Source organism: Chamaea fasciata, unplaced genomic scaffold (assembly GCF_029207755.1).
Source record: "Chamaea fasciata isolate MVZ Bird 193981 ecotype frontalis unplaced genomic scaffold, bChaFas1.0.hap1 SCAF_4, whole genome shotgun sequence".
Lineage (NCBI taxonomy): Eukaryota > Metazoa > Chordata > Aves > Passeriformes > Sylviidae > Chamaea > Chamaea fasciata.
Window position 1 is genome coordinate 17,935,185 of NW_027094089.1, and position 12,181 is coordinate 17,947,365.

The 12,181-nt window shown below is 47.2% G+C and overlaps 2 protein-coding genes across 9 annotated transcripts in view; one reads left to right on the top strand and one right to left on the bottom strand.

The window, feature by feature from the left end:
- UBAP2 (ubiquitin associated protein 2) overlaps positions 1 to 12,181 on the bottom strand; it is a 104,954-nt gene that overhangs the window by 380 nt on the left and 92,393 nt on the right. For 4 of the 8 annotated variants that reach the window (XM_066180914.1, XM_066180908.1, XM_066180907.1 and 1 more), the window contains 6 exons: positions 6,620 to 6,698; positions 5,348 to 5,562; positions 3,928 to 4,027; positions 3,737 to 3,847; positions 2,398 to 2,465; positions 1,198 to 1,389 (listed from right to left, as the gene is read on the bottom strand). In XM_066180914.1, coding sequence (XP_066037011.1) covers positions 1,198 to 1,389; positions 2,398 to 2,465; positions 3,737 to 3,847; positions 3,928 to 4,027; positions 5,348 to 5,562; positions 6,620 to 6,698 — 765 coding nt within the window. The remainder of the gene's footprint in view (positions 1 to 1,197; positions 1,390 to 2,397; positions 2,466 to 3,736; positions 3,848 to 3,927; positions 4,028 to 5,347; positions 5,563 to 6,619; positions 6,699 to 12,181) is intronic. The other 4 variants (XM_066180912.1, XM_066180911.1, XM_066180910.1 and 1 more) reach the window with 1 other exon arrangement.
- LOC136288797 (interferon-like) lies at positions 9,784 to 10,494 on the top strand. The gene has a single exon (XM_066182296.1). The coding sequence runs from the start codon at positions 9,784 to 9,786 to the stop codon at positions 10,492 to 10,494; it is 711 nt and encodes a 236-aa protein (XP_066038393.1).

Sequence of the window (12,181 nt, forward strand, 5' to 3'; positions counted from 1 at the left end):
TGGATACACCATGCAGGAGCTCAGGATGCCCCATCCCACTGCCTCCCAAGCTCAAGAACAAGGGAAATGAGGAGCAGGGCCAGGCACAGCAAAGGAGCTTTCCGAAGGTGAGCTGAGGTGGTGCACCAGACAAAGATATCACACATTTGGTGTGCAAAATCATGTCCTATCACTGGACTCTAAGGCTGAACACTGTTTTTTTCAGGGAGTATTTAGTGTTAGGAAAGCAAATGCATGCGCAGATGAAACCGAATCGGAGCTGACATGCAGCCTGCAGGGGATACTTGATTTTTCCCCAGAATCACAGCACAAGTGGTCACATCCTGCTCTCCTGCCCCCCTGACAGGGGACAGCAGCACATGCCTCAGCTTCACACCCCACAAACCATTCCTCCCCAGCCCACAGCAGGATGGGCTCTTCACACAATCACAGCCTGGCTGAGGCTGCCAGGGATCTCTTGAGGAATCTTGTCCAACCCTTTTGCTCAAGCAGGATCACCGAAGAGCCAGCTGTCCAGCACCATTCCCACCCAGACAATTTCAAGGACGGAGACTCCATCAGCTTCCAGGGCAGTGCTTCATCACCATCCCAGCAAAAACATGTTCTCTGATATTCAGAGGGAACCTCTTGTGTTCCAGTTTGTGCCCACTGTCCCTGTCACTGGACACCACTGGAAAGAACCTGGCTCCTCTTTACATCCTCCCTTTCCATACACTGAGATCCCCTTTCAGTGCTCTCTAGGCTGAATTGTCCCAGCTCCCCCAGCCTTTCCTCAGGGGAGACATGATCCAGCCCCTTCATCAGTCCTACACTGGACACTCTCCAACACATCCCTGTCTCTCCCACAGTGGGGAGGCAAGATCGGACATGATGCTGCAGCCATGACCTCACCAGCGCTAAGCAGAGGGCAGGGATGAGCCTGGTGCAGCTCAGGATCCCAATGTCCCTTTTTGCTGCAAAGGCACACTGGTGGCTCATGGTCAGCTTGGGCTCAACCAGCCCAGGGCCTTTTCTGCTGAGCTGCTTTCCAGCAGGTGGTCCCTGACATATATTGGTGCCCAGGGCCGTTTCCTCCCCAGGGACAGGTTGTGGCACTTCCCCTTGCTGAACTTCATGAGGTTCCCTCCCCAGGCTGGTCAACAGCCACTGCTGCCAAGGTCCTTGCGGATGCTGTAGAGGCAGAAGGAGCCGACTCACCTGCCCATCCTGCTGAAGGTGGTGATGCAGCATCTGGGAATGAGGCTGCTGATGCGCAGGAAGGATATGAAGAAATGGGGCTGGAGCATAACCTGGGGCAGCACCAGGGTTCAAGGGCCCAGTCGACCCGAGAGCAGAAGGCAGGCTGAAGGGAGGCGGAGTGCCAGCATGGAATCCCTGCTTGTCAAACGCCTGCACAGGGGGCAATGGGCACAGTGTCAGAGACTGGTGTGAATAGCCCCAGCCAGGCTAGAACAAGAGTGGCCCAAACACACATCATCTGAACCTTTCACCTACCCCATGAGGAAGCCAAGTCACACTGAACACCACAGGATGAGTTTCAGCTCCTGTTCTCACCCGTATTTCTGCACTAATGGCTCCTGAAAGTTTTATTTTCACAGGCATTGTGGGGTTTTTTCCCTAACCTCTTTCCATTCAGAGGGACATGGGATCACAGCAGTTGCCTAATCAGTTCTTCTATCACTGAGTGATAGAAGAATAGATAGAATAGATAGAATAGATAGAATTCTAGGCTCAGCCTAGAATTACTCAACCTATCCAGGGCAGCTCAAAAAAAAACCACAGGAACTTGCAGTAATATTTTCCTCCTGCTGGCCAAAGCCTGACCCCTAACCATGGAGCTGACAGCTGGCTTCCTACCTGCAAGCATGGATCACAGCCAGACACAGATTTCCCCCGCTGAGGTTGCAGGGAGGAGCAAACAGGAGCTGGATATAAGCCCAATGCACAGCACAGCTGGTCAAAGCACTTTCTGCTTTGCCTGGGAAGCTGCACACTGAGCAATGGCCACAGGTGAGCTTGGGACAGGGACCCCTGGGTGCTAGAGGTGGGCACTACTGCCTGTCCCCCTGATGATAAGCAAACAGCCTCCCAACTCACCTGCTTTGGGGGCTATCTAGACTAAAAATGATAACACACATAACTTCATTTGCACCCAGGACACTGCTGGCATGGTGTAGCGTGGGCAGTGTGCAGCACAGGGAGCACTGAGCCTCTTCCAGCAGCTGCTGTCAGGAGCTGACACCGCAGAAACAGTGGGACAGAGGATGAGACTTCACTCCAGCAGCAAACAGAGCCAGCATTAAAGATGCCGTGGCCTGCTGACCCTGAGACTGGCCAGCCTGGGAGTAGGAGTCATCGGCCTTGGGCCCTGAGGGAGGAGGGTCCAACACTCCTCACCTGAGTCTTGTTATAGACTGAGCCACTGATATCAGGCACACCCGTGTTACTTGAGGTCACAGAAACACCTGGAAAACAGAAATGCCACCAATGGTGAGAATGTCACCCCACCAGCCAGCATGATCCCAAGCTCTGCTCCCAGCACCTCCAGCAGCCTCAGGGGATGCACTGCTTGGCTGGTTCTCCATTATCTCAGACCCACAGCACCCCATATGGGAACAGAAAAAAGGGCTCAGCCTCTTGTTCCCACTGCAGAAGCCCAGTGGGATAAACCACCCAGGTCCACACCCACCCATTAACACTCAGATTCCAACACACCTCGCCAGGCAGCAGTTGGCTGCACTGACCACTCACTGAAGTCCGCAAAAAGCCAGCTTTCTCTTAGGATCAGAGGTGCATTTGGCTCTATTGCAGGATTCAAGAGCTTTCCAGTAGTGCCCTGAGTGATTAGACTTGGCACATCCTACACATCTGAGCCCCTGTCCTTCCACATCCTACCGCAGAGTGAAGTCTGCAGTGCTTCTCTGACCTGACAGAATCAGCATCGCTGGCTCAGACACAGTTAACCACAGTTTTATAGAGGGTGGCTCTGATCATTTCACCTGGATCAGAATAAAGCCAATGTTCGCCTTGTTCAGTGAATCAGTGTCCAACGCTCCTTGGACACTACTCCTTCCTGGATTGCTTCTCCACCAAAAAGAGTTTGATCACCCAGTGTTTCAAATGCACAGCAAATGCTTGGTATTTGCTTCAGCATGAGGATGAATCAGTTGGTGCTAAGCAGCCCAGTATACACGTCTCAGATCTAACTAGCATGTGCTGAATAAAGAATTTGTATGAGCTGGATAAATTCTTCAGCTTTTACGATCACAAAGGAAACATGTCCAGGAATGACACAATGTTAGGAGCACATACAGGCAGCAGCCAGACAGCCCAGAGATGCATGAAGTGCCCTGCTCCTCTCCAACATGTGTGTGTCTCAGGTGCCTCCCAAGAAACTTAAATTCTAGCTATGATTTGGCAGAGGATCATTTCAGCAACAGCATTGAACTGCTCAAGTTTCAAAACTGCAGTATGTTGAAGGAAAGAAAAGTTTGGCTTAGGAAACAGCTTACCATTTCTCCCATGTGTAACTGGACCAAGCTGTGCATCAGCCACAAATCTTTATGCAAAGTCCGCCATGAGGTTTAGAAGGAACAACTAGGCCATTACAGAAGCATTTTACATAGGGGAGATGGAGAAATAGATTGGATCACGACCCTGTTTAGAGCTGGCTGAGCACTGAGATTTTGCCCTACTAAATCCCACTCCAGAGGAACCTCCAATCTCAAAGTATTACCTTTCCCAGGTCCAGTGCCAGTAGATTTGTTTTGTGCTTGAGATGACCCACTGTAGCCTCCTTTGCTGTAATCTCCAGTTGCCGTTCCCTGCGTTAAGTCATCGTAGCCTGCTGGTGCGCACAAAACAGGGCATTAGGGCGCGCGAGCGGTGTTGTGGATGCTCACGGGGGAGCAGGGGCTGAGGGTTTACCTGCACTGTAGCCATGCTGGCCGTAGCCACTCGCCTGCTGGAAGGGAGTTGATGCCGTGTTCAGGTTGACTCCGTGCTGTTTGGCAGATGCTGGAGGTACCTGGCCAAAGGATGGGAACAAAAGGTGCCATCAGCTGGACCACAGGCTCCCCCTGCCATCTAGTGGGGAAGGCACCTTCTACCTCATGTTGAGAATTCAGTCTGGAGTTGGGAGGACTGGGATGGCATGGGACTGCTTACAGACATAACTTGCGAGAGTGGATTTGTGTCTCAGGATTTCTCCCAAAGCTTTCCCTGTGATTGCAATGCAGCCCTCCCTCAGAATAGGCTGTGTATTTCTTTCATATGCTGAATGTAAACAGCAATTTCTTACCCACAAACCTGAGAAGAACAACCACAGAATCAAAGTAAACATCAATTCCTACCTGAGGCTGTTCGTAAAATACTATCCTACAGGGCCCTAAATAGCCTCATCTACCCTTCTGCCAGGAGCAGCACCTCTTCCCAAATAACATTCTTCCTCCAGCTGCTTCCAGCCCTGCTCTTCAGCTCAATGGGGTCTCCTCCATCCAGGCTCTCTCAGCTCACTGACTCAGCTTTGGGTCTCCCCTTGACTCTCCAAGGACTAGTAAGGGCTTTCAGGAACAGCAAGCCCACAAAATGCAGCTGTCAGATATTTGCAGAAATTTGCACAGGGGTTCAGGAGTTCTGGCCTTTTAAATTTTTAATTTTCTTCTGGGTGCGATTGCAGCTATTTTCTCCCATTGCATGTTTTTGCAGATCTCCTGCAGACTGGGAAAGGTGACTATTCCATTCTAATGAGAATCTAACTGAATACTGACTCCAGCTCTGGGGTCCTCAGTATGAGGAAGCTGTGAACCCATTCAAGCAGATCCAGAGGAGGTCATGAAGATGACCATGGGATGAGCTCCTCCCTCCTATGAGGACAGGCTGAGAGTTGGCGTTGTTCACCCTGGAGGAAAGAAGGCTCTAGGGAGACATTACTTTTTCTGCACTCAAAGAAGGCTTATAAGAAAGATGGGAAAAATATTTTACCAGGCCCTGTAGTGACAGGACAAAGGGAGGCTCTTTTAAACTGAAAGATGGTAGATTTAGATTAGCTACAAGGAAAATAGTCATCACCATGAGGGGGGTGTGGCACTGGCTCAGGTTGCCCAGAGGAGACGCAGATGGCCCATCCCTGGAAGTGTTTAAGGCCAGGCTGGATGGGGCTCTGAGCAACCTGGTCTAGTGGAAGATGTCCCTGCCCATGGCAGGGAGATTGGAACAAGATGGTCTTTGATGACATCTTCCAACTCAAACCTCCCTACACTTCCAAGATGTGGAGTGTTTGGGCTGGAAAAAGCAAACCTGGAGAGGCACACAGGGAGAGAGTTACAGTTTAGGCTGTCACACTTACAAACATAGTAGGCCCATATTGGAATGCACTGGGAACACCGGGCATTCCAGCATAGTAAGGGAGCCCAGTGTAGCTGTACCCTGGGGGCAGGGTTGGATTGAGGAAGGGCTGCTGAGTTGTGTGGTGAGTCTGTGTCTGGTTCTGCTGTGGCTGGGCCAGTGTGGTCGCAGGAGCAGGAGAGGCAGAATCGCCACGGCCAAATTTTGTTACATCACCTGTGAAAGAAAGAACTGATCAGAAAAGCTATCAAAGATACTGCAAAGGTGAACAATTGGATGTATTTAAATCCTCTAAATACAAGCAGACAACTACAGAAGAGGACACATCCTACACCTGAAAGCCTGCAGCTGTTCACGGGAAGCCCTCACCCAGTCTCTGTTCCTGACTGCCACAGAGATATTGCCTGTTCATGACACAGAACTCCATGATATGGAGGTTACTCCACTGATAAACAGAGATACCAATACTCACCTGTCTCACATGGTCTGAGCAAACTCATTACCATCAGATCATTGCAATAAAACATGCTAAAAGCCGAAGCATGATAAATAGCCAGAGAGACAATGCTTGTTGGGTTAAAGTGTGACTCTCCTGGAGGTTAACCTGTTTAGCTAAGCTTCATGGGCTGAAAGCAGGTTAGGATTTACAGGCAGTGATGGGCGTATTTTTGCCAATGTCTGTTTATTTGTCAAGCATGACTAGTTAAGATGTCCAGTTCCTCACACCACCAAAGTTCTGAAGACAGTAGCTGAAGGCCAGGAAAGCAAGGCTTGCATCGTGGGCCACCTTATTGAAGAAGTAGGAAGGGAAATTCAGTTATTGACCCAAAAACAGCCTCCCAAGAGAAGTGATCATGAAGCAGAAAATTCACAAACACTTGTACTTTTCTGGCAGCCTATAGAGCAGCATGTTCACATACTTACCAAGGAGCTGACATACATCAATCCCTTCTAGCTCACTCCCAACCAATATTCCTTTTTGCTAGTTACCAGGAAGTATGACAGCACTTAATACCATCGTTATAGGAACTACAATGCCTATGGCTACAGTTTTAAGATTTAATCAACTGGCAGTGGATGAAAACCAGTGGCTGAATTCCTGGATGGCATTAACATAATTTTTGCACAATGACAGTTAAGAGCAAGAACAGGAACAAGGAAGGGCTTCTTTGATCACAGAAGGGCAAAGCAACTCTTTGAGCAACAGCAGAATGAACTGCACTGAGAAACAAGCATATCTCACTTGCCATCCTCATCTTTAAGTAGCACTCACCTGAGTAAGGGTTGTTAGCAAGGCTCCCATCTCTGCCTGTTAAGGTTGCAGGAGCAGGGAATGTAATTCCATAGTAATCCTTGGAAAGAGACAACATCATTTATTAATAGTTGAAACTAACACAGCTGGACAGATCTTATGAACTGCATACTAGACACAGAAGAAAATTCTAAAAGCAAGAACTAAAGGAGGTTTGGGTGGAAGCTGGTATTACATCCGTGCAGCAGAGCTGAAAATTGACATGGATTCTCAAGCTAAAAAAACCCCTACTTTATAGACACTGGTCATTTTATATACAAATATTTCATCTCTTAATGGCAAGTTAATGGCAATAACTAAGTGATTTCCCACACAGCTCCCAGCTCTGAACCGAAATCTTCCAGTGAGAGTGCCTGAAAAAGAGCTGAGCATTGTGGGTCAAACGCCTGAGGTCAGGCCAGATGTGTACTCACAACATGGATGTAAGTCTAAGGGTTTTGCTCTTGTACTATGCCCTATTTTCTAAAAGTGGAAATGTCAGCCACGAAATCAGCAAAAACATTGAAAGAGAAAGAAAAATAGTTACTATTGGATGACTGGAAAATATTTTTAAACTACTTTACAGGAGACCTCAGGTCATAGTCTCCAAAGTTGGGTGTGTATCACAACTCATTGGGGTGTAGGAACAAAATGGATTTGCTACCCTCGATAAATACAACTTAAGAGAATTTTGAAATAGTGTTTGTTTAACCTTTCTCTCCTTTTTTTTGTTTTTATTTTTGTGTATGTTTTATAACATATATATTAATACAGGGGTATATGTATATAATTCAGAAATAATACTGAAGGTGAGTGCTCACAAACTTTCTGCTGATAGGGTGCATAAAAAAGGTGGAAACCACTGCCTCAGATCATTCTTCTAGGTCTTCAACAAGAAGGTAAGAAATACTAGAAGACTTGCACTCTGAAATAACAGGACATGCTAGCAAAACCAAAGCAGTATTTTGACCTCAGTTTGGGAAAAAAGGCAAGAAGTTTACCCTTCTCTCCCTAGGTGAATTCCACCTGTGGGTCTGGTAATCTGTTTTTTTTCCTCCTAATTTTCATGTTCTACACCTCACTGCCTCCAATCCAGAAAGCGATAATGCATTAAGTAGTAATGTATCCATTTCCACATGTTTTCAAACACTGGAAAAGTCCCCTCTTTTATCATATCCCTCTATGCAAATGCCATAGCACCTCAAATGTTTTCTCAGAGTCAACAGCACCCTCCACCTTGCTCCACTTCCGTGCATCACTTCCTTGTCTCCTACACCCAATCCTCCATCACTGAACATGAAATAATGTGGCAAAAAGTTTTAGTATTGTAGGTGCTTTCTGTAACTTGTAATGGTGCCATTTTATCATCAACCTTTCCTTGCATGGTAATTCCCCCTTACGAATTCCAGCATGAATCACTTGGCAAAACACAACTAAATTTACATTTAAAGTCTAAGCAGGTTATTCAAAAGCAGCACTCTCATATTCTTCTGATGAAAATGCCACAAAAAGAAGATCTAGAGAAGAGATGTGAACACAATTCAGTGGGTATGAACTGACACACTAACATATCCCCCCTCTACAAACTGGACAAAATATAATCAAATCCACATGAGAAGAGGGTGTAAGGGTTGCAAGTATTCCCACTGCACCTCAGTCAAGGGAAAGACACATCAGTACTGAATATATGTATCCTACTTGTGCATACACACATTCAAACTAAAAACTCAATAGAAAATATGAGTGCAAGGCAGATATGTCTGCAGTTTATGCCTGCCGAAAGGAAAATATCAGGGAAGACACTTGGCTCTTCAAACATCACAGATATCTCCTGACCTACAAAAGGAGAAGCTGCCTAAAGCCAAAAGTGAAATACCAGAAATAGGCTCAAAAAGTGAGGCAGAAATGGATGAAAAAAGGGTAAGTGATAAGACATTATAGATTTAAGTTTCACCCAGCAGTTCACTGGGTACCACATACCAGCTGACACATTTGTAAGATCTTTACAACAGATGAACAGAGAAGACAGCGTATCCCAATGTGACATACACCAAAAGAACCCAAACAACAAAAAGATCCACAGTGAGACTTTATAGCAACAATATGCACATTACTTGAGTTAAATTAAAAAAAAAAAATCTCAGGAGAAAATCCCATTCTTGCTTTATCAGCAAGCACAGGCATCTCTTGCTGCTGGAAGTTACACAGGAAGCAGTGACAACTCTCACTTGGAACTTTGCCTACTTTCACTTTTCACATGTAAGTGGACTGGCACATGAAATAGAAGTATTCCCAACTGCTCCTTCCCCCAGACCATCTACCACAGTCCATTTTCACAAAAAAATCACAACACAATTTAAAAAAACCCAAAAATCTAGAAAGGACAAACACTGCATGAAGAGTTGATGAAAAATCCTTTGTGACATCTGCACATTTATTTCTAACTACCACCATACCAAGGGTAATTAACTCTGGATACAGGGGTATGAGAGATGGTTCCAAAAATATTGTGCAAGATTTTGCAGAGAGAGGAAAAACTCTTGCACTAGAGCAAAGCTGCAGGTGCCACAGAAAAAAATAAGAACTATTAAAATATATACTTATACATAGAATTTAAAAAGACTGAGAGTCTAACAATATTTGTCAATAAAAATATTAGAAAAAACTAATTGACATGCAAAATAAACATTATATACAAATAATATTAGAGCATGAAATAAGAAAAAAAAAGATGCCAGTAAATAGAGAAATTTTAAAATAAAACCCCAAAAAAGGAAACACACAAAACAGATGAAAACACAATCCTGAAGCACATCCCCAGCACACCACCCTGAAAACTTCTGCCACGCTTTCATCTCCTGTAATAACACAGTAGCCATGCTTCCCCCTGGCAGCAGCCCTGAAAAAGTGCCAGCTCTCGTTCCAATAGCAGCGTCCCCTCGTGGTCAGGGACAAGCACCAAAGCCCTCAGAAGAAGCAAACGAAAAAACAAAAGTGAAAACAGAAAAGAGAAATTCTTTATAGGTGGTGATGAAAGGAAAGCCTGGGCATGGGCACATAAAACTGCACACCCAGCAGCACCCAGAGCAAAGCAACCACCACTACTGAGCCAGACCAGGCTCCTGCACTGCTCCCAAAGCTCTGCCATGGCTGTACCTGGATGTGCACAGCCCTGCCTGTGGCACAGCACCATGGCACTGTTGCTCCTCATTGTGGCTCTCACCACCGGCCTCCCGTGCTACCACCTGCGGACCCATGATCCTGGGGATGCACTCCAGCTTCTCCAGGACATGGCTCCCAGCCACACACAGCCCTGCCACCTCCAAGAGCCGCCCTTCTTCCCCGACACCCTCCTCCGCAACAACCTCCACCCGCACCAAGCCGCCGCCGCCGCCCTACGCATCCTTCAGCGCCTCTTCCACACCCTCAGCACCAACAGCACCCGCCAGCACTGGCCCACCCAGGCTCGCAACGACCTCCTCAACAAACTCCAGCACCACATCCACCACCTCGAGCAATGCCGCCCCGACAACGCCACGCTCTTCAAAGGACCGCGCAACCCGCTGCTCACCATCAACAGGTACTTCAAGGACATCCACCTCTTCCTCCACGCTCACAACCACAGCGCCTGCGCCTGGGACCACGTCCGCCAAGAAGCTCTTGACTGCTTCCAACATGTGGACAGACTCATACGGCGAATGAGACGCCAAGCTGCTCTGGATCCCACTAAACCCACGGATAGCAAACACCCATCCCCAGCCAGCACCAGCGGCCACAGATTGAGTGGTGACAGCAATAGCCCAAGTTGGGATCACTCAATACCAGTCACACCTCTTCTGTCCAGAATGATGAGCTGATGGGGAAAAGGGCTATGACTGTGGTGACACTGGATTCAGTCTGTGGCGCAGCCCACAAACCCAAACCACAGACACTGGAGAGAAAGGAAGATGAAATTTCTGTGCTACACACTGATGGACAGCTGCGAGGCACTGGGGATATGGATAGTACTTATTAGCTGTGGAATTATCCCATTCATCCAGACTGCAACCTCACCTGATGAATGGGAAGGGGATCATGGACACTGGGGAACTACTGGGGGACTCTTATGCCAATCACTGTTTATTACACAACTGTGTTTACTGACTCATTTAATTATTAATTAACTTATTTATTTATTTAGCCATCCATTTATTTATTTATTTATTTATTTATTTATTCTTTTGTTAGAAATAAAAACAGAAAAGAATGAAAAAGCAAAGCTGTGGTCATTGTGCTTCACGCTTATACCTGACATGGCAAAGACACAGCCCCCACAGGCAGGCAGGGATGAGTCTCCCTCCTGCAGCCCATCTTGCCCATGCCTCTTGCCTGGGTCAAAGGCTACAGACAGCAGATTATTCTCAGGGAATAAGTGGCCCTGCAACCTCCAGGCATCTCTTACAGCTGCCAGATCATTGGGACACCCACTTGCCCCAGATGGCACGATGCCTGTCCTGCACACTTCATCCTCTTCCATCACCACACTCTCTCTTCCAGACCCTCCAGTAACACAAAGACATGAAAACCAAACCATCATCCAACCACAACCAGTCATTCTGCAATGCCACAGCATTGCTTCGGAATAAACAATGTGGCATAAACAAGGTGCACCTCAAAGAATCAAGGAGGGGATGCATCAAGGTCTGCAGAGATTGGGACAAGGAAGAGAAGCCCAGTGCTACCAGCTCCACCCAAGAAACACCAAAAAGACCAAACCTCCAGATGTCCAGAACTGCTCACTGCTCTACTACAGCCACCACAACCGGTCCAGGATACTCCTGCCTGTGCTTACACCCCAGTGGCTATGGGGACCTGCTGCAGTACACAGAGCACATTGTCCCTTGTCCTTCTCCACTGCAACACATCATCAGCATGCAAAGAGTTTCATCACCTAAACACCACCACCCAGCATAGTCCAACCCAACGAGGACAGCATACCCCATGAAGGAAACTGCTCACACATGAACGGGCCCAGTTGCTCCTTCACCCTCCAACCACCAATCCAAAAGTATCTCCCTACGTCAGTGCTCTGGCCTCCTCCTGCATGGGACAAAGAGGTTGTTTCCTGTACTCAACCTCCACTACTACATCACTGCAAGGACACTGTACCATGCAAATACAAAATGATCACCTCCCATTTAGCTGAGTGAGAAAACAAGAGGACCAAACACAGAATTACAGAATCATTAGGGTTGGAGAAGACCTCCAAGATCAAGCCCAGCCTTTGACAAAATACCACTAAGCCATATCATGAAGTTCCGCATCTACTCAATTTTTGAACACTTCCGGGACACTTCCTGGTGACTCCACCACTTTCCGAGGGAGCCCATTCCAATGGTTGACCACTCCTTCAGTGAAGAAATTTTCCCTAATATCCAACCTGAACCTCTCCTGACACAACTTGAGGGCATTTTCTTTTCCTGTTGCTAGATGCTGGGAGAAAAGGCCAATCCCAACATGGTTATAACCTTCTTCTGGATCATTGTACAGAGCAGTAAGGTTCCC